This window comes from Sander lucioperca, chromosome 15 (genome assembly GCF_008315115.2).
Source record: "Sander lucioperca isolate FBNREF2018 chromosome 15, SLUC_FBN_1.2, whole genome shotgun sequence".
NCBI lineage: Eukaryota > Metazoa > Chordata > Actinopteri > Perciformes > Percidae > Sander > Sander lucioperca.
The window spans coordinates 12,478,761-12,505,911 of record NC_050187.1 but is presented as its reverse complement, the minus strand read 5'-3'; the positions used below and the strand labels follow the sequence as shown (position 1 = coordinate 12,505,911).

At 39.0% G+C, this 27,151-nt stretch overlaps 3 protein-coding genes across 8 annotated transcripts; 2 read left to right on the top strand and 1 right to left on the bottom strand.

Annotated features, from left to right (window-relative positions):
- The first annotated feature begins 1,162 nt into the window (after positions 1-1,162).
- Positions 1,163-7,191, top strand: pkd2l1 (polycystic kidney disease 2-like 1). Its single transcript, XM_031284184.2, has 15 exons — positions 1,163-1,495; positions 1,817-1,930; positions 2,895-3,022; positions 3,155-3,408; positions 3,498-3,722; positions 3,808-4,036; positions 4,127-4,297; positions 4,656-4,837; positions 4,931-5,051; positions 5,129-5,227; positions 5,325-5,446; positions 5,529-5,646; positions 6,304-6,437; positions 6,563-6,704; positions 6,977-7,191. The coding sequence occupies exons 1-15, from the start codon at positions 1,222-1,224 to the stop codon at positions 7,094-7,096; spliced, it is 2,433 nt and encodes an 810-aa protein (XP_031140044.1). The 5' UTR covers positions 1,163-1,221; the 3' UTR covers positions 7,097-7,191.
- A 1,201-nt stretch (positions 7,192-8,392) lies between these two features.
- tial1 (TIA1 cytotoxic granule-associated RNA binding protein-like 1) lies at positions 8,393-18,505 on the bottom strand. Of its 6 annotated transcripts, none has more exons than XM_031284234.2 (12): positions 18,131-18,498; positions 17,654-17,750; positions 17,297-17,395; positions 17,100-17,154; positions 16,910-16,997; positions 14,048-14,123; positions 13,646-13,754; positions 13,240-13,335; positions 13,027-13,111; positions 12,693-12,816; positions 11,295-11,464; positions 8,393-11,025 (listed from the first exon to the last, which is right to left on the bottom strand). In XM_031284234.2, exons 1-12 carry the CDS (start codon positions 18,157-18,159, stop codon positions 10,902-10,904), a joined length of 1,152 nt encoding a protein of 383 aa, XP_031140094.1. In that variant the 5' UTR covers positions 18,160-18,498; the 3' UTR covers positions 8,393-10,901. The 6 variants fall into 6 exon arrangements, 5 of the variants coding, with proteins under 5 accessions (XP_031140094.1, XP_031140095.1, XP_035848407.1 ...); XM_031284235.2 differs by lacking the exon at positions 18,131-18,498 and adding an exon at positions 14,867-14,936; XM_035992514.1 differs by lacking the exons at positions 17,297-17,395; positions 17,654-17,750; positions 18,131-18,498 and adding an exon at positions 14,574-14,648.
- Positions 18,506-21,450: 2,945 nt separating this feature from the next.
- bag3 (BCL2 associated athanogene 3) lies at positions 21,451-26,787 on the top strand. The gene is made up of 4 exons (XM_031284222.2): positions 21,451-21,708; positions 23,880-24,206; positions 24,295-24,645; positions 24,745-26,787. The coding sequence occupies exons 1-4, from the start codon at positions 21,538-21,540 to the stop codon at positions 25,564-25,566; spliced, it is 1,671 nt and encodes a 556-aa protein (XP_031140082.1). The 5' UTR covers positions 21,451-21,537; the 3' UTR covers positions 25,567-26,787.
- The last annotated feature ends 364 nt before the right edge of the window (positions 26,788-27,151 follow it).

The window sequence follows — 27,151 nt, the reverse complement described above, 5'->3', positions numbered from 1 at the left end:
AGCTACAGCAGTACATTAACTGTACTGTCCAACTGCTAATACCTTATACACATTTCATTAGCCTGCAGTTTATTTGAGTTGTAATATTTGGAATTATGTGTTGTTTTGTTATGTCATATTCCTGTTTGGTTCTGTTTGCTTTAATGCCTCTACATAAACGAACAATCACATAAATACATGCAAAGATAAATATGTCCATAGATATCATATATCAAATTATAGAAAACAATAATGAAACATATCTTAAGTATTCCTTATTTGATCTGCTGAACTGATATTTTATATCAGCCAAGAACACTTAAGTACACGTGTGATAAGTGTTAAACGAAAAATGAGGTGCCAAACATTGATACAGATGGTCATAATGATTCATATGCCACGGCGAATGTTTGCATACTTAATAAATGCTTTCTGACAGTTGGCGTGTTACAGATGAATAGATGGCAGAGTCAAAAGTGCGTAATGGTAATGAGGCTGAGACCCTCAATGACACTGCAATTACACTCCTCATTAATTCAGCCACAAGCCGCAAACAGTTGGTGACAGAAAATATAATTGACATGCAATTGATTGATTTTCTCAATAGGAACATGTTATTGGATGAGTTGTTAATCAATTGTGACAACAATGTGCTCAGCATGGAAGTAATTGACAGGGCAAAACAAATTCAAATGTCTTTTAGCTGCTGAACTACTCAGCCTCCAACATAGCTGGATGTTGTCTTTTATAAGACATTTCCAGCATATTAAAGGTGGGTATGTGGTACTGTATTGTACAGAACTATAGAATGAAGGTCCTTACATTTGGCAAATCTTCACTGCCAGTTTGAAGGAGGGTTGTTATTATATTTTCTGGTTATTTTTAATACTATAATACCATCTACCAAATGCGTTGTCTATTGCTAACATGAAAAAAATAATGTATCACTGACCAAATCAAGGCCACCTTGCTGAGGTGCAAAACAGATCACGTCAATGTTGTGTTAATACAACACCCACCCTTTTTATTCCCTCAATGTATTTTAACTGGGTCTCAATCTCAAGACTACAAAAGCTCCAACAGGGGACCAACAGCTCCTCCCTCAACAAAGCTTATGTCATCCACTCTTTATAATCATCCCCTTCAGCAGGTGTTCAGAAACTCCCTGCACTGCTCAGCTTCACTTTCCTCTCTGACTTAAACACTAACAGTCCACACAGAGACACACAGGTGTCTGACAGTATGAAGTGTCGGAACAACCGGGCCGACAGTCACCTGACCGGGCAGGTGGAGTTGAACAGCGTAAGTAACGGAGCCTGGGTGAACCAGGGCTACTGTGGCTCCCCTCTGCGCCTGCCCCGAGCTGTCAGCACCATCTACAACCCCCAGCGCCTCGTCCAGGGCTCCATGGACAGCATGTACAAACCGGACATCCCCGGCCCATTCCCAGAGGAACCACCATCCACTGGCCAAAGCCTGGTGAAGAAACAAAGAGGCTGCTGCTCTTTTATCAAAGGTAGGAACCCACTCAGCTGACTTTACAACATTATTTCTGCTATAACAGACATTTGTATAGCTAGTTCAATGAGTATGGATGACACCTATCTCACTGGGGATTTTGTTTGGTACTGGTCCAGTCTGGGTCTGTAAAATCAACTGCTATGCCTCAATATTCTTTTAACCTAAAATGGATGTGGACCTGCTTGTTGGCTAATCAATTTAGGTCAACCCAGGATCAAAGTCGATACCCACTCTGCATGAAAGGTCTTTAAAAAGCAGTCTTGACAATAAATAATGTTGTATCATAATGGCATAAAACACTGTAATTTGTCTGTAGGCTTGTGGGGCACAACATTGACTGAAAACACCTCAAACAACAGAGAACTGTTTGTGCGAACCTCGCTACGAGAGTTAATGGTCTATCTGGTGTTCCTGGTGGATATATGCCTCTGTAAGTATTCTACTATCCGATTCTATCAAACATTTTGCGTTTTCAATATCGATGTCTATTCCTGGCACTTGTGGTAGTCTCAAAATTCAAGTTGAAAATCATGATCAGTACCCGGGTCAAACAGAATTTGTATTAATTCTTAGATGAAGTACAGTATAGCATGGTAAAGTGTTTTGTCCTCAAAAAATGTAGATATTTTGAAGAAAAGTTGTGAAACTGGATTTAAACTTAATTTTACACCTACTTTCCCTAATTTAGAATATATTATGAACCTTTGAATTGACATGCAATAATGAAAACTACTTCTAAATACTGTTTTTTTTTTTTTAATTAATGGTCCATATGCGATGGGATAGAGAATTCACATCTGTCTCGAACACTAAATGCTGTTTGGTGTTCCTGTATTTCTTACCCTTATGTCTACTTCAGTATATTTCAATAAACTATTTGTTTTTTAAGCAATGCTGTTCCCTTGTTGAAGTGCTCGCCATTTGACAGAGTGTTACTGTGTAGGGCACTTTGGACTGTTGATTTACTATCAAAAGCCCCTGCCTTAATGCCTACCACAAATGCCCTCCCCATCCCTCTGCCTGAGATCCATTGTCCAGCTGAGCATTGGGAGTGAAAGGGACATGGGTTCTGCTCCCTTGCCTTTTAGCGATAAGAGCATTTGGCCTAGCCATTGTTGCTTTGTCTCAGTTAGATTTACATTGTTTGAAGAAGCTATTTGCGTCAGGCCGGCGTGCTCTCTCTTCAAACAAATTACGGCCTCTAATCTGGATCTGTTTGACTGTAGTGACATAAACACAGCCAAACAACAATTCTTCAATAAGGCCTTGCGTGTCTGCTTCTGAGTTGTCTTATCTTGGACTGTTGAATGGAGCGACATTTAGAGCTAAGCCTGAGCAAAGCCAGATAGGAATCAATTATTGGCCACTGACAATATGATAATGTTGTCTTTCAGTGACATACGGTATGACCAGCTCGAGCACCTATTACTACACTAAAGCCATGACGGACCTGTTTGTGAACACAGCCGGTGGAAGTGGGGTTACGTTTCAGTCCATTGGCACCATGGCTGACTTCTGGACCGTGAGTTTATCTCCATATTCATTTCCTCCATGTTTGCCACAGTGAGAAATCACTAAGAAATGAAAATATGAAATTTCTTTTGTGTGCAACTCAAACTGCATCCACTCTCTTTTTATTTGTATATATTAACAGTATGCCCAGGGCCCATTGGTGGACAGCCTCTACTGGACTACATGGTACAATAACCAGTCCCTGAACAGCGGAGACCAGTCCTTCATCTACTATGAGAACATGCTGCTGGGAGTCCCTAGAATGAGGCAGATCAAGATCATGAACAACTCCTGCAAGGTCCACAAAGACTTTAAAGATGAGATCACGGGATGTTTCGATGTTTACACTGAGAAGAAGGAGGATGACATTAGCTTCGGTCTCATCAATGGCACCGCGTAAGCCGCTCTTTGTTTTCCTTACAGGGTAACTTTGGGTATGCAGTTAGATTGGAGAACTACAGCAAATGTGTCTTCTTCCTCTGCAGCTGGACCTACCACACAGAGAAAGAAGTCAAAGGTTCTTCTTACTGGGGATTGCTGACCACATACAGTGGAGCGGGATACTACCAAGACCTGAGTCGCACCAAAGAGGAGACCGCCATCATACTGCAGGAACTGGTGGACAACCTGTGGCTTGACCGAGGAACCAGAGTAGCATTCATCGACTTCTCCACTTACAACGCAAACATTAACATGTTCTGTGTCATCAGGTAAAGAGCACTATTGACAATAGCAACTTTACCCATTGGTTGATACACATGCATTGGTTGACGAACATTTCATCCGATCTTTTAGGTTGGTTGTTGAATTCCCAGCAACTGGTGGAGCAATCCCTTCCTACCAGATAAGAACAGTCAAACTGATTCGCTACATCACCAACTGGGATTACTTTATCCTTGGCTGTGAGATGGTCTTCTGTTTATTCATTATTTATTACGTTGTGGAGGAGATTCTTGAGCTGCGAATACACAAGCTCTCCTATTTCAAAAGCATCTGGAACATACTGGATGTTGTTGTCATAATGGTAAGAAAATGTTCTTCTTGTTTGATTCAAACATGTCATTTTCCCTGATTGTGCTTTACATCAAAGAAGTAAAATAATTTTCCTTCCCAGCTCGCCATCGTTGCCATTGTATTCAATATTTTCCGAACTGTCAAAGTGGACAAGTTGCTTGGCAAACTGCTGGAACAACCCGGTATCTACGCTGACTTTGAATTTCTGGCCTTCTGGCAAACACAGTACAACAACATGAATGCAGTGAACTTGTTCTTTGCGTGGATCAAGGTAAAGTACTGACATCTTTCACTTGAACGCGTTACTGTGCGGTGGCTCAGTAGATAGCGCGGGTTGTCCACTAATTGGAAGATCTGCAGTTCCTCCAGTCCGCATGTTAAGTGTCCTGGGCAAGATAATGAAACCCCAAAGGCTGAAGAATTAGATTAGATTCTGATAAGCAGATTGGCACCTTGCATGGCAGCCTCTGCCATCAGTGTATGAATGTGTGTGTGTGAAAGAGTTAATGTGGCATGTAAAGCGCTTTCAGTGGTTAGAAGACTAGAAAGACATGTACCATTAATTAGTTAGGAAAATGATTGGGCTCTAGCGTCATCCCAAAGACTGTGTTTTTCTTCTTGTCCTTTAGATTTTCAAGTACATCAGTTTTAACAAGACCATGACTCAGCTGTCCTCCACACTGGGTCGATGTGCTAAAGATATCTTGGGCTTTGCCATCATGTTCTTCATCGTGTTCTTCGCCTATGCTCAACTTGGATATTTGCTCTTTGGGACAGAGGTTCAATCTTTCAGCACCTTCGTCAAGTGCATGTAAGGGCTGTTCCAAACAGTGGCTCAGCAGGAAATATTTAAATAGGATGATGGAGGAAGAATTAATTAATCAATCCTATTTTCTTTCTGCAGCTTCACACAGTTCCGAATTATTCTTGGAGACTTTGATTTCGATGCCATCGACCGCGCTAACAGAGTTCTTGGGCCAATCTACTTTGTCACCTATGTGTTCTTTGTTTTCTTTGTTCTACTGGTAAGTCATTCTGCTACACAAGATGCTTGTGGATAAAGATGACATTCTCATTATCTCTTTATGTATCTGTCCCTCAGAACATGTTTCTGGCCATCATAAATGACACATATTCTGAGGTTAAGGAGGAGCTCTCATCCCAAAAAGATGAACTACAGATTACTGACATCATCAAACAGGTAAAGGCAATCTGATTCATGTAAAAAATATAGATACATCTATGGATGAAGTTTTTCAAGAGTTACAAACAAAATGTTTTTTTTCTTTGTAATTCAGAGCTATATGAAGACATTTACGAAGTTGAAACTTAAAAAGGAGAAAATAACAGATGTTCAGAAGGTGCTACAATCTGGATCTAGAGAAATTGAATTCAAGGACTTCAGAGAAACCTTGAAAGAGTAAGTGACAGAATATCAAAAAGAAAAGCATAAGCTAACTCTAGTGTTTAACATAACCCTCACCGCTCCGATGATCTCGTAGGATGGGACATGCTGATCATGAAATTTCTGCAGCCTTCTCACGGTTTGACCATGATGGGAACCAAATTCTAGACAAAGACGAACAAGCGAGGATGAAAATTGAGCTGGAAGAAAAAAGGGTTTGTGTCTATACAGTTTGAAGTGTTTCTTATTGCAGAGTTTATCGGTGTTTTAAGCCCTCCAACGGCACTAGGATTAGGCAATGGTTATGGTTAGGGTTAAAACGCAATGCCCGGGATGGGCGCTGCGAGGGGCACGGGCACAAGGGGACCACTGGTGTGATTAAAACACTTTAAAACCTCCTTAAAAAGCCAAGTTCAGTTATATAAAAATATAAAAAATCTGTTTAAGAGAAGGCCAGATATTAAAGGCAGGTTAAAAGAACCACTGGACAGGACGGACAGCGGAAGAATAAACCTTTAAATAAAAGGTCACCTCCACACCTGCCCTGGCCTCCCTCCTGGAGACATTACAAAATAAATAAAAAAAAAATAATATATATATATATATATATATATAGTTATGAAAATAAATGCCCCGGCGTCGCAATACAAAAAAATTCTATCCCAATCTATCTCCACATAAAAGGACTACAAACATTTAAAAAAGTCTAAAATACTATCTTGAAGTCGATTAGGCAATGGTTATGGTTAGGGTTAGGTGCTTTGAAGTCAACAGTCGCAGCGCTGCCTGGAAGGAGACGTTGGAGCCTTAAAACACCATCGAGCGAATGCAGACAAAGCTGTCTTTTTACAATGGTTCCATTTGTTTGTCAGGACGCTCTTTGCGCTGAACTTAACGATCTTGGAACGACGTATGGGAAAGAAGTACTGGAGAAGCCTCCTGCAACATCCAATGAGCAGAAGAACCACTCCAGTCATACCTTTGTTGATCAGGAACAGTTTCTAAGGTGGGAAGAATTTTTACATTTTACCTATGAAATGTCTTAATTTGTCTTGCCTTTAAACAAGAGGAATGAATTTCATTACAGTGGACATTAACCAGAAACTGAATTACTTTTCTCTCTCCATAAAGACTGGCCAGACAGGTTCGTCACCTTGAAAGCTCTGTGGCAGGCATTACATCCAGGATTGAGTTGATCATGGAAAAACTGGGATTACAAGAGAAAACTAAGGGAGACCAAACGGCAAGGATACTGACTGTAGCCAATAATGATGTAAGTATGGAAATAGGTTAAGATTTTCTATAAACTTTATTGTATGCATGAAATGCTTTACTTGTTTTTTTTATACATATATTACAGAGTATCAGTTCATGGAGTACACTGAAAAGTATATTAAACATTTAACAACTGTGTTGTTGATCATGCAAAATGGGCTGTAATATAATCTGAGGGAAATGTCCAATATTTTGTACTTAAGAATATGAGACTTGTACTTTCTTAATTCTATTCTTATGAATACAAAATGTTTCATCACCCCTGTCCAGAGTGGTGACACTGCCTCAGATGGGAGCGTCCTGGTTTGTGTGGACGGAGGGACGAAGGCTGAGATGTCATCAAGGAAACCAGCAGTTTACACCGACTCCACATACGACTGTCAAATGTGATTAAGCTCTGAGAAACAGAATCATGGGCTATCTGGAAGTCAGCTGACACACGTCAACAATGTGTTGTGCTTCACTACTTTCCAATGTTCAAAGTCAATAAGCTGCTGACACTATGACATGGCACATATTCAACACTTTCAGCTGCTTTTAACTTAGTTACAGCCACTCATTTCATGGAAATATGTAAGTACTGTATAAATATGTTTTTGAAATTCCTTGCCTTCTAGGTGACACAAGAGCTTATATAATAAACTGGTTTAAGCTATATGTTAGACCAGGGATCTTCAACATGGGGTCCGGGACCCCTAGGGGGCCTCCAAATTATTGTTAATTTTTTTAAATTATCAAATATAAATCCCCACTGATGATAGGCTTACTGGCCTATAGGTAAGGTAGCCATCCACACATAGTTAATCCTAAAGATTCCCTGTGCCACGTGTTTTAAAATTAAAAAATTGATTTATAAAATCATGCCAACAATTATAATACTATTTTAAAAAAGGTACTATATGTATAAAGGCTTTAGGCCACCCTATACCTAATTGTAGGCCCAGTTTAATATACAACTTCATTTTATACAGTATCTGTAGTAAGGGGTCCCTGCTCCATCTCTCTATCAGTTAAGGGGTCCTTGACTTAAAAAATGTTGAAGACCCCTGTGTTAGACAACAATGTATGTTGTAGATGAGATTATTAGTTGTGTATTATACATGTATTTAAACAATAGGTAAGAAAAATAAAGTTATGCTTATATAATCAATATTATACAGCCCATATGCCACCTAAAACCTGACTAAGCGATCTTTGCTTTGCTTTAGTCATTTAATGTTTATGAATGTTCAGGTTCTATTACAGTTGCTCAAAAGCTATCAGCCCCTTGACTTGTTTGCAGTTTAGTGAGATCTACAAAATAATTGCCTAATTATGTTTATATGGAATACACGGTTCATTAATTATTCATCACCTTTGTACACCTCCTGAGCTGCCAAAACCTCATGCTGTAACAAGAGCAAGTGTGACATCGTCTACATCCCTTCTTTAAAAACATATTTCTATATAATAAAAAAAATAGGATCTGTGAAGCATTATCCCACTAGACATGTTTTTATGAATTCATAATTTAGTTTCATACCTGCTAATAAACAGTGTATTTGACATTCAGAACCTCAGTTAAATAATTGTAACAAATGTTATTTACTGTGTCTGATAGAATGACTTAACATGTTACATTGAATTTATGCTTTGCTGTCAGAATTTCTTTATTAGTGTCTAATAAATAAATAAATACTGAACGACCAGGTTCAAATGTTTCTTTATTTGAAGTCACTTATTTTGTTTTCCCATTTAAATGAAAAATTGATTTCATCCTTTATTATTAAACATCACTTCTATTGTGCAACTTATTTGTATTATTGTCATAAAAGCGAAATGCTGTTACAGTCAATATTTTAAGCAACAAATGTATTACATGTCATAAGCGTGCAGTTCAAGCCGAAACATCAACCGCTTCCTGCTATGTTCTAAAAATGGCACACAAACTTAAAAATGGGAAAAGGGAAAATCCACAATGGAAAAGAATTTAGATTTGTAATGTAGCCTCTGTAACTAACACAAAGTTTGACTTTACTGACACATCAATTAAGGCTTATTCATAACTCATATTGCTGAAATTTAATGATGGCATTTCTACCTAAAAGTATGTACATTATTTCTTAAGTTTCATAAAGGTTTGTGATCAAGGTTTATATTTACACTCTCAGCCCAAATGACCCTGTTTGTACACAAAAACATCTCCCAGGTCTAATAAACAAAAACATTATCAAGTTTGTCGGCTAGTAGAACAGGAAAAGGAGAGTGAGTTTACAAGGAGTTTAATATACTGTACAGAATGGCACACGCGCAAATACATTCCCAATGGCAGGACGTCTTTGTGAAAATCCTCTTGTCACAATTTGCCAGTTATTTTTATTAAATAATTTACCTGGAATATACGGAAATATTCTGCAAATACTGAGAAAATTCTGAATACACTAAGAGGCAGAAAGGTGCCCGCTTCCCTGACAAATCAACGACATAGTTAGGAAACCTTTCATAAAATAAAACCATCGCAATTTATAGAAAGCCTAAAACATTGGACAGCTTGTCTTTACACAAATAAGGGACTAAAGAACAGCATTTTTAATTATGTAAAACATGATGCAATATCATTAGGGGCTGGTTTTGGTGCTAAATTAAGTCTAAGTTTCTTCACAAAAACTCTCACAACCATTAGAAAGAAGTTACTATAAATTAACTGAGGTTATCAAGAAAATATTAAAGATTCAATCTTTCCAGGAAACCAGCCCCCAGAGTTACTTACCTTTACAAAGATTGAGGGTTAAACTGTTTTTACAATATGTTCTTTATATAGTGAGCATGTGCTATAGCCTTTGCTATGAGACACAGGATTATAAATTAGTCCAATCTAAGGTGTAACCTAAAATCCATCAGAAGTCTGCACAGAACATGCCGATTACTCCTTTACAAAACATGAAAAACCAAATCATTTCCCCCCCCCCATTTAGAGTTGTGTGTGTGACATTTTTCTTTGTACACAAAATTTACCCAAGAGATACCACATCCCACTTATATCGCTTTTAAAGCCACAGTTGTTTATACAAATAGTTTCTTCACATATACTAGAAAGGTAAACCACTGTTCCAGGGCCTCTATTCACAAAGCATTTTTCATTAATATATCAAAACAGGACTGAATTTCTAGCTATGAGCTAAACCTAAGCCCAAACCACTTTTAGTAGGTTGGTTCTTTCTTGCGGCTCAATGCAGTGTGTAGCACAAATTAATGGTGAACCAATCCTACCTGCTCAATCTGTGCAACACTGGCTGTGTTCGGACACAGCCAGCCGACTGATCGAGTATGAAGTAGGCAGTACGCAAGTATACAATTCCGAACACAGCCACTGTCATCACTGTATGCCATTTCACAAACTGACCTATATAACAAAATTGAACTTAATCAATGCATGAAGACTAAAGTGGTGTTTTGTATTCTGTTGTATAAAATGCCAGAAAAATGCCCCAAGTATGACAAGTAAATAAACATTTTGACAAGTCTGTAACAAACACTGAAATATTAAAAAAAAAACACATTGGCAAACTGAGACCAGATATTGCTGTAGTTTTGTTCCAGTGAGCTGCTGGAGTAGTAAGATGGCTTATAGTAAATGTGCTTTTAACTCCACTAAAATAGCGTGGCTGTTAGGTTTCTGTTTACATTTCATGATTTCTGGATACATTTTTGCTCAAGTTTTGAATATGGGAGGGTAACAATTAGTTTCTGAAGGACTCAACTTTTTGATGGTGTGGCCCACTGGTCAACTTATTCAGCATATGATATGAGGCATGAAATGGTCTCTTGTCTCTGTTAAAATAGCTGTAAATCCTCTTTGTCAGATACTGGGTATGGTTTTCATGGGACCAAACATTCAAAAAGTTGGCCTGTCATTTAACATCTACTTAGACAAAGACAGTTGTTTGGCTTTATTTCAGATGCCTAAGCACACTTTTACATAACCAAACTAAATTATCATCAAATAAACTTTTTAAAAGTTCTGAGTGAAATGGACACTGTCATTTAAAATGTAATTGTTGAACTGGTTGTTTAGAAGCAACTATTAGCTACAAAGGCTTTTTGAATATGGCCCCTGCCCTTCTTCTACCACAGCAGCTGTCCAGGTGAAAGAGTGCTGTGTGGTCTAAAAGGGTTGACAAAACCCTCACGGTACTACACTTAGGTTAGTGCTAGCTCACTGCGTCTGGTAGCCAGCCATGCTGAAGTTGGCCAGGTTGGACATGACAGGACCGGGTGGAGCTGCAGCCTGGGCTGACTGAGATCCAAAGCCTTCCACCCAGGCTGGTGACTGGGACTGCCTGCAAAGACGCCACAAATACCCAGTTAGTATGACTGTGGTCACTGCATACAAAGATCAACCATGTTGTAAAATAAATAATAAATGAATGCTCCCCAGAATGGAGGAAAATCTCCTTTTTTACCTTAGAAAAACTGTTTTAAAGTAGAGTGTGGCCAAGGCACCATCCATCACCATATAGAGGCAGATGGAGGTAAGTCTTCTGGCCTGTGACAATATAGTCATACAAAAGGTTTATGTATGAATTTAATACATTCCAGTAAAACTCACTCTACTCCAAATCCTTGCTGGTTCCACGTCTGGCCGTACATGCTGTAGGAGGGAACTTGCCACCCATTGGTCACATACTGCCCATACTGCTGCTGCTGTTGCTGCTGCTGCTGCTGCTGCGGTGGATTCCCATAGACTTGGTTCCACTGGCCCCATTGACTGTACTCAACCTGAATTATGCCAACAGAGAGGACAAAACATGTCTTAACGGAGACCTTTGTTGCATGTCATTCTTCCTATCTTTTAGCTCATTTCCTGTCATTCTTCTGTCATATCTAATACAGTTAATACAAAAATGCCCATAAAAACAAATATATTTTAGAAAGGTTGAAAAAAAAAAAAAAGCATATAGATCGGAAATCAAAAAGGGGACTATATCATGTACAGTGGTGCTCAAAATTTTATGAACCCATGCTAAAGCTGACTAAAAAGAGGAATAAAAAAAAATCATCTTTTGGAAATTGATTTTAATGCCTTAATTAAAAAAAAATAGGAAAAAAATCCAACCTTTAATGACACTTACTTTCTTTGTGAATGAATAATGTATCGTAAATAAATAAATGTTCTTCCTTAAAATACAGGGGGCATAAGTAAGTACACCCCTATGTTAAATTCCCATAGAGGCAGGCAGATTTTTATTTTTAAAGGCCAGTTATTTCATGGATCCAGGATACTATGCATCCTGATAAAGTTCCCTTGGCCTTTGGAATTAAAATAGCCCCACATCATCACATACCTTTCACCATACCTAGAGATTGGCATGGTTTTATTTCAGTTATCCTAATAGCCGGTTTGATTTGCATTGAGAGATGATCTTATGGAAAGTACCCCATGCCAATCTCTAGGTATATTGCTGGTGGCCAGTAAAAAGACTAGGAAGTGGCTATCACAGGAGAGCCCGACAGTAGACTCACGGATGGATACCGTGGCCGAAATTTATGAGATAGAGCAAATAACAGCCTATGTAAATCATAGAATGGAGATGTTTGTTTCATATTGGGAAAGATGGTTTAACTATGTCACATCTAATAGGCCTGATCGTATTTCTTTATTTTACTGAATATACTATGTTGAAAAGGTTACCCCCTGTCTGTATATAGTTTTGTCTTTTTTTTTCCCCCCTTTTCCTTTTTTGTCTTAGTTGTATCTTCTATAGTTTTGAATCAACACTTGAATATGTATCATGTTTACATATGCAGTCTTTAAAAATTCTGTATCAAAATGGATCTGATTCTAAACATTAATAAACTATTAAAAAAAAAAATTATATATATATATATATATATATATATATATATATATATATATATATATATATATATATATATATATATATATATAATATATATATATATTTTTTTTTTTTATCAGTTTGTTTAGTAGTGATGTTTTCCCTACCTGCTGTGGTTTCTTTGCCATGTCAGGAGATTCTTTGCCCCAGAAGCACTTCACTATGTGTCCTTCAACGGCTGTGCCATTTACTGAAACAATGGCATGGGCAGCACTGTCATGGGAGGAAAACCTTAAAAGGAAAACAGCAGCTTAGCAGCAAGCAAGCAATTCAGAAAATACACAGTAGTAAAACTTTGAGCTAACTTTGTTGAGGTGAAGACACACATAACAGAAAGGGCCACTGACACTATGTTGGGTGCTGACTGGCCTGTCATCGAGTCATGCAGTTTGCTTTTGTTGACATCTAGAGGCCAACTGCTGCAATGGACTGAGGCACTACCTGATGAAAGAGTATCCTTTCTCTGGGAAAACTCTGATTTCCATTATTTGACCAAACGGTGAGAAGGTCTGTCGCATTAGGTGTTCTGAAAGGAAAGAAGTTAACGTGGTTAGTTCTTAGGCTACTCGAGGAAAGTGTATGGTAAGTAATAAGACTACTACTATAGTGTGACAAGGGCTGTGACAATGCATCTTTAGAGAACACGACACTTGCCTGATAGTCCTAACTGGATCCCTCCACAGTACACGGTACAGTTCTGTGGACTGGACTGAGCTACTACGTCATCGAACCTCAGCTGCTTTGAGCCATCTGAAATAAAAACAATTTGTGAAGGGATGTCCCTACCTTTAGACACAAGTTTGTTTCAAATCAAAACCAAGTCACAGCTATGATTTATGATACAAGAGAAATTACCTACACTCCAGACTAAGACGCACCAATAAGAATGATAAAAGGTGTAATTTGGCCGGTGCAACAAAGCTAACAGGTGAGCGAGGAGGATATCAATCAAGCACAGTCTGCACACTCCCGAACAATCCCGACGGTTCAGTCAGACTGAAACTGACTTGCGTGGTAAGTGAAATCCCCAGTGTGGGTGTGCAGTGACTTTAAAACTTACTGTCCTGGATACTCTTTGGAGCTGGTGGTTTACGCGTTGCCCAGTTGGTTCTGATTTGGCGTCCTCCCAGCCATTGTCCCCCCATGTTAACGATGGCATTTTCTGCATCCTATAAATCCAGATCAAAGACGGTTACCCTTCTTGATTTGATGAATCCGTGAAGTTTATTAGTGACTATAAATCAGTTCTCAGAATTTACTTTTCTCCCCCTGTTTTTTTTTTAAATCTAAGTAATATTGATACTGGTAATGGTTAACAAGAAATTATGTAATGATAGATGATTTAAGTTGTGACTATGGTTCCAACTATGATTAATTAGATTTGTATATGATGCATTAAAGTAGAATAATAAACAGAAAATAGAAATAACCTTCAGTCTGTGTTCTTGCACTGGAGCCTTACCAGTTTGTTGTAGAAGGACACAAATCCATACCCCTTTGATTTGCCTGTCGTCATGTCCTTCACAACACGGGCATCCCTAGAAGGAAACGTGAAAACAACTTCAGTGCACTTTCCAGTTTAAATGCTTCAAACTAAAAAAGGAACCACGCAAAACACACTGAACTGTGAATCCTCCACTCTGTCCTACATTAATGTAATGTACATTAGCTATCATGGCCTTGTGCTGAGCACTGACTCGTAATCTAGCTTCAAAGCAACACTTGAGAACAAAGAAACAAAACAAGTACAAAAACATGCAGCCTACACTATTGTTTTTAAATCATTTCAGATGTATTAATGGATCCTTGCCACTAGAGCACCACTTCTTGTTCAATTTTCTCAAAAGTAGGCTATTGATTTAAATTAACAAAAAGGAACAGATTATATGGATTGCCATGCATTCTTAAAATCTGCTGCTGGTGCTCGTGCTACAAATAAGAAATATATAGAAAATATCAAAAGAGAAAAAAGGAATTAAACGGCATACATGGCCTGTTAACAGATTTCTTTATTTTTCCTGGTCAATTCTTTACCACCAATATGGAGTATGGAGTTTGGGGAGCTGCAAATTTTGAGAAATTGACATTTTCAGAAATTTTGGAAGAGGATCATTGCACTACAAACAACACTATGCAAATCAAAATGAGACAATTTAAACAAAGATTTAGAAGAATGCATTGAGTATTGGAATTGGTTAATCTAAGCTAGAGCATGTTAATACATAGCATCTACAAATAAAGACATATGGAAAGAATGGAATAAATAGAGAAAAAAAACTACATCTGAGTCTCCAGAGTGCACAGTTCCTTGCTGTTAGCCTTCAAGCTCCTGTCCAATCCTATGAGCATTTCTGTAAAATAACCAAAGTGCTATTACTTCATTGAGACCCACAACTAAAAGCTGTTCAGGTTACATGTTGCTGACATACAGTTTACTTACCACACCCTAAATATACAAAGAAAAGCAAGGGTAGGCATAAAGCTGACACTTCAGTCATAAAAACAGAGACACAATACACAGACTACAAGTAAGTAACTGCAATAAAGCTCTTAACAACTTACAGGAATTGTGTTGGTAATTAATATCTTAAATGAGGCTGTTCCAATCTGTTAAGAGTGTTGTTTTTTAAACAAAGCAATACATATAATGGTAAGAGTTTCAGTTCATTCTGATATATACTTTCATGCAATACTTAAAGGAACACGCCGCCTTTTTGGGACTTTAGCTTATTCACCGTATCCGCCAGAGTTAGATAAGTCCATACATACCCTTCTCATCTCTGTGTGTGTTGTAACTCTGTCTGACACCCCCACCGCTAGCCTCGCTTAGCCTTAGCTTCCTGGAGGTAACCGGCTCCAACTAGCCTACTGTTCTGAATAAGTGACAAAATAATGCCAACATTTTCCTATTTACATGTTGTGATTTGTAGTCACAGCGTGTACAAATAACAAGGTCACATGAGACACAGCCATCTTCTAACCGTATACATAATGGGAACTATATTCTCAGAAGGCGAAGCACTGCTACTTCTGCTACTTGGGCGGAGTGATTTGCTTGCAGCACCTGAGAAGCACCGTGGTGAGGAGCAGAGAGTAGCAGTGCTTCGCTTTTCTGAGAATATAGTTCCCAGTATGTATACGGTTAGAAGATGGCTGTGTCTCATGTGACCTTGTTATTTGTACACGCTGTGACTATACAAATCACAACATGTAAATAGGAAAATGTTGGCGTTATTTTGTCACTTATTTGGAGCAGTAGGCTAGTTGGAGCCGGTTACCTCCAGGATCTGTGCTAACCAGGCTAGTGGTGGGGGCGTCAGACAGAGTTACAACACGCACGGAGATGAGAAGGGTATGTATGGACTTATCTAACTCTGGGGGATACGGTGAATAAGCTGAAGTCCCAATAGGTCGGCGTGTTCCTTTAAAATGATGTTGGTCCATCATCAACTATGTTTACAATGTAGTAGAATCCTTTACACAGTATCAAGTTGACAAAAATGATATCAAGATGAAGCAAAATTGAATTGGTTCTCCTGAACATTAGTAATCTCTGTTGACATGGGTTTTCACTCTGTGTGTTAGTCTTTTCCCAGTATACATTCAGAGTAAAAGCATAAATTGACCAAAACCTGCTCATCTATCAGTCTGTCTACATGATAATTCATTCTCTCAAACAGTGAGAGAATTGCAGTGCTAGACAATCAAAAGTATAAGCGACATCAATCTACAGATGCTCTATCAGCTCTATTAGTCTAGGCCTCATCGTGTAACACAAGCTTTTGTTTCCCCTTTACAGTTTAATTCTGTTTCTCAATATTCATTGTTATGTGTTCTTTGGTAAATTTTACTTGAATGTATTTTTTATTTTTATTTTGGGTGGGGCATTGTATGCCTTTACTAGATAGCCATCAGTGAAGCGATAACAGGAAATGAGAAGAGCGAGAGCGAGAGAGACACCATGTAAGAAAGGGAGGACGTTGCCATTCATGGTCTGCCACTTAACCCCTTGGACACCAGGATGTCCCATTGTTTCATAGGAAATCAAACCATTATTTTTATCCCAAAACTAAGAATTTATCTGAGATCAGACGTAGCTCGTAAACTGTTGAGAAGAAACAAAAACCTTGCATGAACTTCTTAATTTTTTTTAATTTAATTTACCCATATTGTATGCATGTAAACATGGTCATAGACAGTTGTTTCAGAGCATATGTTTACAGAAGACTATTATGAAGTATGCCAATATTGCCCAACTTCAGAGAAATCAATATGCTCGCATTGTAGCATTCAAAAAAAAATATCCTTTAAGGTAAAAACTTACGAGATTTTCCCAAAAGGTGCAAATGCAGCCTTGACATCTTCGGTGGTGATCTCAGGGCTCAAATCTCCCACAAAAACATGGAAGTGATCTAGAAGGAAACAAAAGACAAACAAAGGGAGAAAAAAACATTTACCATTCACTCGTAAACTTTGATTTCAGTAGATTAGAAAACCAATAGGTGAAAACTTACTGGATGTGTCTTTCTTCTGGCTACTTGGAGTGGTGGCCCAGTTAACTTTGACCTCCTGAAAGAGTGTTCACAGTGAGCATCACATCCTAAGAAATAGACATTTTTTTCTACACAACTAACAAGGATCACAAGGGAATTCTGAAACAGTTGAGCTGCCTAATCTTGCTTTTAAGTTTGGACCAGACAAATTTCCCTACCTTTCCTAGTATCTTCCTCCCATTCATGGCTGCAAGGGCTGCAGCAGCATCTCTGTGTTCAAAGAACTCCACAAAGCAATAGGGGTCATTGCTTGTATGCTGCAAGAGACCAGGTCAAACACAAAAGTTAAAAAGGTTGTTTCCACTATATTGTAGACAACTGTGATGTAACTGCAGCTCTATCGATTTGCCTTTAATTCAACAGTGGAGGACCACAATTTAAACCACTATGTTGGTTTAAGTCAAAGTTGTTCATAACTAGTAGGAGAAAAGTTGGAGGTGGTCACTCACGATCCAGGTGTAAATGGCAGGGGGCATAGAAAGAAAATGAAAAGACATAAAATCTTGGCTGTTTACCTCTGTGATCATTTTACAACTTTTACAAGGCCCAATCTGGGTGAAGAGTTGCAGAATCAAAATTTCGGTTACATCCCTGGAGAGGTTCCCCACATACCTGCAGGGAAAAGAGGGGTTCATTTAGTGAAAGCTGTTAACAGTTTAACGTTACTCCTGGTAACGATAAGGTGGTACAGATTGTGATACTTGTGAGTTAGCTAGCTAACGTTACTTTCACTAGCTGGCCCCACGTTAGTAACGCTTAACGTACAGATTAACGTTACACAAACGTGATAAATACGTGTTATTTTAGCATTTAACCTTATGTTTACTAATTTGACGTTAGTGAAGAATTAAATGTATGTTGTCTGACGGTATTCACCAGGGTTGTGTAGACAGCGGGTAACGTTAACGTTAGCTAGCTAGCTAAGTTAGCCAACGGTTACGTTAGCTAACGTTAGCTACCTATCGCTATTAGACACCAACAACATTACTTACAAGGTTTTGGGATAGCTTTCGTCGTCCATAGCCGAAACCGACAGCTAACGTTGACCAACTCCGGTGTACGCCGTTAACTAGCTAGCTAACTAGCTTAGAAGCTAGCTAACCGGGTATATGGTATACGTCACGCTGGGAGTCCAGAGAGCTAGACAAGCGTGGGTGGGTGCGTGTTTGTGAAGAACCCGGCGAGGTCAGGGTGAGGTAACCATAGACGAAAGACCACCATTTTTGCAGTTTCAACAGTGGAAATGTTACATTTCTTAGATATAGCTGATGTTTCTGGAGGTGATTAGTTAATTAATAACTGCAAAAGCCAGTGACCATCCAGTACTTAATTTACCACATTAGGCAACCTCTGAAGGTAATTTGCGTAAGAGACCTTTATTTTGAAGTGGAATGCGAGCGTGCGCTTGTTTTAATCACCTGATTTCGACGGTTATTGGTAGTGTCTTGAACCCATAGACTGTATATAGAAGCTTGAACCACGGAGACCTTTCTAGAGTCAGCGTGGGCGTGAAGGTTTCCAGTGTGAGCACGTTTTGAATAACACATTCATGTTTTGATTAACAAATTCTGTCTTATGGAAGTGTTACTCTAACTGAACAAAACATTGCATTGAGTACTACTAATGTATCAAAAGGACAATAAATCAAATTAAGAACATGAGCTAATCCGCATTTATAAAAAGCGATTAGTCTGTTCTGCTTTACCAAACAGATTGTCCATTTACACATAAACAAACATACATTTATCTTAAAAAATAGGCCTTAAGTGTCACGTCACCCCTCTCCTCCTTTCCCTTTTCCACTGTCAACAAAAGACTAAACTACAGTGATCATCAAAAAAAAAAAAAAAACAGGATTAACAGGGAAGAGATAAATATATTCAATAGTATAAGAGCTAGTAAATAAGAGTGTATGTGGGGGACAAATGCCGCTGAATCACGAGACTGCTGAATTTTTACTCAAAAAATAAATTGCTGCGATACCTCTGGGAGTATGGCAAGGAAACATGCTACTGTCTGTCATGTCTTTTTGATACTAGCACTAGGGGGCGCCAAAGACAGGCACTTTCACACTCTTTAATGAGTTTTTGGCAAGTGCTTTTATTTTGAAGTAAGTTTATTAAAGGGCCAACAAGTAGGCTAAGTTTTCTCTTGTGTCATGAAATTATCGAATTTCCATCAAAAATACTGAGTTTCAGTATGTGAGCTTCAGTCACTATTCCTATCAATGCTTAGGAGCAAAGGTTCCAATTTTGCTGAGCAACGCTGAGGTCTTCACTCCAAACACTTCTTAACCACCACCTAACCCTCAGAGATGGGTCACGGCTGGAAGGATGGTGGGTAGTCACCAGATACATTCAATTCTGGTTCATAGGGTTGCAAAAGTCACAGATGTCCCTTGGTCCTAGCATGCAAATATTCTGGAAACATGTCATGAGATATTCTGGAAACATCAACATCATCACTAAATGAAGAATTTGATAATCATTTGTCAATGTGATTTATTACTGTATTAATGAGTCCACTGACTAAAGGCATCAATTATTGTGGCACATACAAATTAATCATGTAGGGCTTACTAAAACTTTAAACTCCCAGGAAGAAAATCACAATAAAAATGTGGGATTCAAGAGAGGGGCTACACATACTGGTTTAATCTGGCTACTTATTAATACCCATAATATTTCTGTTGAAAAATGTTTATGCATCTGACTTATTAACAAACTCCTGTATGGAGGGGATTTTGAACAAGAATGTCTATACTGTTAATACAAGTATACATTATATATCTATATATATATATTATTCTTACTACTAGTATAATGTCACTGCTACTACATTGCACATATCTGTACATGTTGTTCATATTACATAGCCATATTTATTCTGCTCTTATAACACTGCAATATATGTATTGTCCTGCCTATGCATCACCTGTCTATACTTGAATATCGCATTGCACTTTTCTGGTTTTTTTTGCACTTCTGGTTGGACGCAAACTGCATTTCGCTGTCTTTGTATTTGTACTTGTACACTGCACAATGACAATAAAGTTGAATCTAATCTAATCTAAAACACATACAAACACCCACTTACAGGAATGGGCTCCAAAGGCTATGTAATGCAGGTTGTGTTATTGACAATCTGCTCACTACCTTCAGGTGTCAAAAAATACAGCAGTCATCTTCAACTGCAATCTCTGCTTCTCTCAAAATATCCATGTAGTGATTTCAGACAGTCTCCAGCCAAGTGATGATGAGTTACTTGACATTTACTAGTATTTCCCTTATAGTATGAGGAGTCCTGTTATTAAGGAAGATCTGTCATTGAAGGTGTCACTGTGCCCACACTGCATCACACCACTAGTTACGTAATTGTGTACCAAATTCTAGAAAACCCAGACTAAGTTCCTTTGGACAAGATTTATCACGTGGGAGTCTGAGTACATTTATTTGGGGAACTCTTTGTTATGAAAACGCTTGGGATTCCCGTGTCTAATACACAAAAAGTTATTCTCAAGCTGGGGTCCAGGGATGCACAGGTCACGGATCTGTGCTGAATGTCTGCTTGTGCTATGTCTAACGTAATGTGATTGCATGTATGTTGTCATGCTTTAACTATTTGTACTGATTTGCTTAACATATCTTAATAAGTGAAAATTAAATGAAAACATTGTTTTGTATTAACTGCCTGTTTTTTTTTTTTTGCCTGTCCTACTTTGCATGATGCTGCCTCTAAGCTTTTTATCCTGTTCAGCTGTTCATGTTTTTATTTCTCTGGTTTTAATTGTATATGTTGTATGTTTTATTTGTTGTTTAAGTTGCCATATATCAGGCTTAGGGACAATAGTTGAAAATCAGTCTTTTGCCAGAATTCTTATCTCACCTCATAGACAATACAATAAAGAAATCAAAAAATTAGACACCACAGCACAAAACATTATTAAAAGACAATATTATTAAAATAAAAGCAATTCCTTCTACTAATAAAGCAACTACTGTACTAAAGCAAAGTCCTTGTATAGGCTATGTGAAAACCATGGATGTATTATATAGTGAAAACCTGTTGGCAATAAATCGGATTCTGATTCTGAAAGCTAACACTGGCCCATTTAGTGATATTGATACATGTGCATTGTCCCTGAGAGTAATTAAAAAAAAAAAATCTTTAGGCTAGCTGAAGACAAATGTAATGCAGGTCAGAGGTTTACTCTGTGTTGGGGGGTCTGCGACATAACAGGTTTGGGAACCCATGCCACAGTATTCAGCGCTGTCCGCCCCCAACCTTAACCCGGCTATTTCGAGAAACTTCCAGCCCACTTTTCCACGTCACTTCAAGGAATCTTTAAAGCGTCCGTCGCCAGTATAAAATGTTTCAGTACTACTGAATAGCCAGCAACATGAACGGCATGAAGACACAGTCTCCGATATTGATAATGGCCAACAATGACAACGACCCTCTTCCTCTCGGTTGGGAAGTAAAAATTGACCCTCAGACTGGATGGCCCTTCTTTGTGGATCACAATAACCGCACGACAACCTGGAATGACCCGCGACACGACACGAAAAAGGTAAAAGAGCCGCGGCATAAAGTTGGTTTGTCAATGTCAACGACTATTGTTTTTGTGTCGAGCTACGTCGGTTATAGTGTTGTGGGTTTGGTACGCTGCTAAATAAAAGCGGTGTGCTACATCAATGTTATATTAATCTTGTTGACTGTAGGCCTTGTTTGGCGCCGTTACCTCCCCCTCACAGACAGCTCATAAGCCTATTATAAAGGGTGATCAACCCCGTTATGTTCCCATGATCTAACACTATTATTATTCGATGACTCACCGTGCAGCATGTGAAGGCTACCCATGATGATGAGCTTCCAGTATTTTAATAACGTTTCTTTCATGGTGGGAAAAAACTGCGGTGTCCAGCTCATATTAAACTTTTTCCCTTACAAGGATTGAGGCAGGTCCAGTTCACTTTGGCCTGTGGAGTATTAACTGTATGACAGAGGCGCTGGCTGCCCTGCATATCATGTTCATTTTCAGCTGTATTAGATACATGTTGTGGAAACATACAGGTCTGCAGAGAAAACCCGTGGGCTGAAGTTAACCTCACTGGCTGCCAGTTGGTAATCTTTCGTCTCAGGGATAGACACTGTTGTCCAAAGTTAGTGTCCCGAAGAATCTGCTAGAAAGACACAGCTGTCAGGGGATCAAATTGGTGCTATGGTGCTTCCTGGCAGTGTCCCATACTGAAATGGCAGAGGGCAAAGGGTCGTCCACAGCTACTTCATAACTTTTGTCTTAGAGCGAAAATGCCACTGGCTTACATATAAATGCAGTTTTTGTTCTGTAGGCTTCAGTATTTGTTGTTAGTGGCTGGAGGTAGAGCTTTAGTCACTTTTCAGATAAATTATTGACAGAATGCTGAACTACCAGACCTGTTGCTCCATAGCTGTTGGCAGGTGTCTAGTCACTTGGTACACTATGAGAACAATAACAAATAGTACTTTTTCTAGCTTGGCTAATGGAAATCTATATTATTCCTGATTGGTCTCATTGGCTGACACCCAGGAACGTATTGAAAGTGCCAATGTTGTATTTAGGAAGATATTATGCTTATGATTTTTTCCTGTGATTATTTTCCTGCAATATTAGGTCCACAATGACATGCTTTCAGTGTGAGTATCAGGGTTGTATGCATACACGCATACATATATTCTGGGTTTATTTATGGTTTTTTTTCTTCACAAGATTAGACCAGAACAAATGTGGTCAAAGAATGAGTGACATAAGGAAAAAATTAAGTTATTCACCATAATTCATGTGTTTGCAAATATAAAACAAATACTGACTGACGTTCTTCTTCATAAAGTTTGTCAAACAGCGGAGCATAATACAGTTCTATCTCTGTGTAGGACATAATGGTGATGTGCTAATAACATGTTAGTTTAGAGCGTGTGCCAAACTATTGTGAGCTGGATAATTCAGCCAGGTGACTGATGTCACTCTGATTGTGGAGCCAAATAACACACACAAACACAGCACTTGTCTGACTGGAAATTAGCTTAAGTCCATGTTAATCAGACGTTCATTTCATTTATGAAATACTCAAATAGGTGATACATTTGGCACGTCCCTGTAGAAATGTCACATTTTAACCTATAACCTTTGCAGTTATCTCAGGACCGAGAGAAGTTTCCTATTAAAAATACCTCCAGGTTTAAAAAACATTTGGTTGTATGTATTAATATGTCAGTAATACATTTTGGACACAACACATTTGGCTGGTTGGTTGGTTGGTGGAGCAGTATATGTGTTTACTAAATGAAAGTGATGTTACTTAACTATAAGCAGAATACTCTGGCATTTTGTTTTAACAGTTTTTATAACTTGCAATTGCTCAAAATAAGCCATTCACCTGGCAAAACATTTGATAATAATTAGTAATTGCCTTAGGTTAAGGGATCATAATGTCAACCAAGTTTGCAGTGTTTACTGTAAATGGCTATTCTCACTGATGATGTCGAAACAATTTTTTGTTTAATAACTTTATTATAAGTAAAGAAACCAACATCAAGGTTACCTAAATGTTAATTTAAAGGTAGTCTTAGTGCTTAGAGTAGTTTTATTTAGTTGCCGGATCTTGTAATATAAATAAATGACAAGATTCTTTGTTATAAAGATGTAATTACTAACGACTTAACATTTTATATTATATCTTTATACTACTGGCTGTGTTTCAGGTCAGAGAAGTGTCAGCAAATGGCCCTAACATACCACCAGATGCGAGCCCTCAGGAGATACAGAAAAGCTTTGTGAGGGAGATGAAGCACCCCATTCTGCGCCCAGGTTATGTTCCTATCCCTGTCTTCCATGATGGTGCAGACCTAAGGCAGCAACAGCATCCATGTTATTCCTACATCCAGCCAACCACTGCACAGAATATCCGGCAGACACCTTCCCCGACACCGGGGCTCCAATGCAGGCCCAGATCACCTTTACACGGACCTTCAGAAAGCTGCTCCACTGAGCCTGGAAAGGCCAGCTCACCTGTTTCGCCAACAACAGAGGTTGGATTTGATTTGACTGTATAATTCCTATGCAAAATAAATGACCAAAGACTGAATTTTCACTGTTTCAATTTGATATATTTTCAAGGTTTACACTGCCCCGCATCACCAACCCCCACGGCCCAGCAGCACTGGTCTTCAAGCAGGTTACATCCCCATCCCGGTGATTCATGAGGGTGGAGGAGGACAAACACAAACACATGCTCAGTTAAATCCCTCTGTCTACTCTCAGCGCGTCCCCTACTCAGAGCACCAGCAGCCCTTTCATCGCCTTCAAACCGACGAATGGCCTGGCTACTCTGCAGCAATGCCGCCTCCCCGGGAAAGAGCTTCTCCAACACTGTTTCCCCAGCATCGCGATGCTACGTCTATTCACCTCCAACCTCATATTAGAAGCCATTCACCTATTATAACGCAGGTGCTGGGAGAAAGGCCACAGGTAATTTTTATTTCCGTGTGATTTTTTTCTCGATGCTCAAAGATGTTCACATCAGTATGTGTTGACCTAGATTGTGACAGCTTGTCTTTAACTTCTAAGGCTCAGCAGCATGTCCTCACAAGAGACCCGCCCCAGAAAATGGAGCAGGAACAACAAAGCACTCAGCAGAAACCCGAGAACACGCAGGCCCCCCCGCCATTGCACACAGAAGCAGACGTCCAAAAGCCTCAACAACCTCAACAGTTCCAGCAACCTCCACCTCAGCAACCTCAACAGTTCCAGCAGCCTCCACATCAGCAACCTCAACAGTTCCAGCAACCTCAGCAGTTCCAGCAGCCACAACCGTTTCAGCAGACACCACCTCAGACATATCCACAGCCTGAACAGTTAAAGCAGTCGCAGCAACCGTTCCAGCAGCCCCAGAAACCAGAGCAACCACAACAACATACTGCAGATATCACAGTTCAAATACCTCCAAAACCTGAGGCCCAGGACGTGACAGCTGTTCCCCCAGAGGTGCCACCTGTAAAGGTTGAGGCTGAACAGGCTGCTCAGTGTCCAGTCCACCCCGGCTTGGCTAAGGTACAGCAGATAGTCGGACGGGTTGCTAAGCTGGAGCAGGAGGTGAAGTGTTTTGATGGAAAGAAGAATGATAAGAAATACTTGTTACTGGAGGAGCTGTTGACCAAAGAGCTTTTAGCACTGGACTCGGTTGACCCAGAGGGTCGCGTAGATGTACGGCAGGCAAGACGGGATGGAGTCCGTCGTGTTCAGAACATACTGGAAGAACTGGAGCAACTGCAGGAGCAGCCGGCCAGGCCTGCCAGCGAGACCGCGATGGAGGGAGACAACCTGACACAGAAAGGAGAGCCCAGAATGATCACCAAGGAGAATGTTGAGCTGGCAAAGGAGATATCATAATGACTTCATAATCAACAGGGTAGCAGGGTTAACCTGCTGTAAATTTGATAGTGAACAAGTCCACGCCAGCTAACTCTCCTTCTACTCTATCTACAGCATTTGTGGAAGTTGCATGCATTGATTAACAGTGTTGGTATTTCCTGCCATTCAGCACATAATTGATGGTATCTCAGTGCAATCATGTTTTTCAAGCCAATGGTGTTTCCCTCTGTGTTGTGCCAATGTCTTCATAATAAGACAGCTGTCATGATCAAGGTGTTGACAACAATTTCTAGTTAAATTCAAGTTTGAATAAGAGGCCTTTATCAATAAATGGAAGAAAAGTAGAAGTATTTTCTTAAGAAATGTTATGTGTGGTTGCCTTTTGTCTTGATCAAATATTGTATGGAGCTTTTCTTAATCCAGTCAGCAAATCAGTTTGTACACAAGTGCAAACATTGGGGCTTTAAAGCAGAACTCAGTCAACAGAAAAGCATTTTCCCCTTTATAGCTACATGGCCACGTTGGAGCTGCTTTGTCACAGAACACAGTGAATATGTTTATTTAGATGCTGCTTTTTGGTGCATTACTCATTTTGCCGTCTTTGCACTTTGCCATCATTAAAATGTATCATGCTGAAAGATCAGCAGCACTTCATTTGAAGTAAATAAGTTACACAAGTTTTGATTGATGTGTTTGAGTGTTTGTATGTGCATTGGTTTACTTGTTATTTTGAGAAAAAAAAATATATATCAGTATTTATATCATTATATAGTATTTTGGTACATTTATGAATGTGTAATGACAAATGGAGGTGAGATGTGTATCTTACTTGAGATGTCAGACAATCAGCACTTGGTGCTAATGAGGAATCACAGTTTACGATTGTCAGAATGTATAACTGCCACAGCCACAATCTGTAATAACGCTAACACAAAACCGGCATATAAGCCTTAAATATGCCAACTGTAAGAAAGTGCCAAATTCTTAAAGAGACAGTGCAAGAAAACTTCAGTATGTCATTTAAAAAGATTCAAAAATTTTGTTAGGTTTTCCAATTGTTTGTTTGATCATTTTCAGTATAATACGATCATAAGCCATCTGTAAGGCAACTGCCTAACATACATTTACAAATGATTGATTGTGGTGTAGTTTTAATCACTGTTCATGAGTAGGAGACTGATGCATTGTTGAAAGCAAATCACGTTGGTATGTTTGAAAATAAATTTTATTTGACATGGATTTTGACTCATATTTTGGTTTCCACAGATTCAGTCAGTCTGAGACTTGACTTGAGAAGAATTTGAAGATGTGTCCCTGACAGTACTCAGCTGTCCTACATGTGGCTTAGTTTTACTAAAGGGGTTTCATTGGGAAGATTAACAGTTATGCCCCTCCCTGCCTTTTCCCTTTAGAGCCCCACTGGGTCATAACTAAGAACATTTTTGCTGCATTATTCCTAGATGGGTGGGGACACTTAAAATGTTTGTAAGTTTTGTGGGTTTTTTTAATATACAAATGACCCCAAACTGTAACATGAGAATAGGGATTTATTTATTCCATTATTCCACATAATCCCCTAATTTCCCCAGATTCAACTAGCATT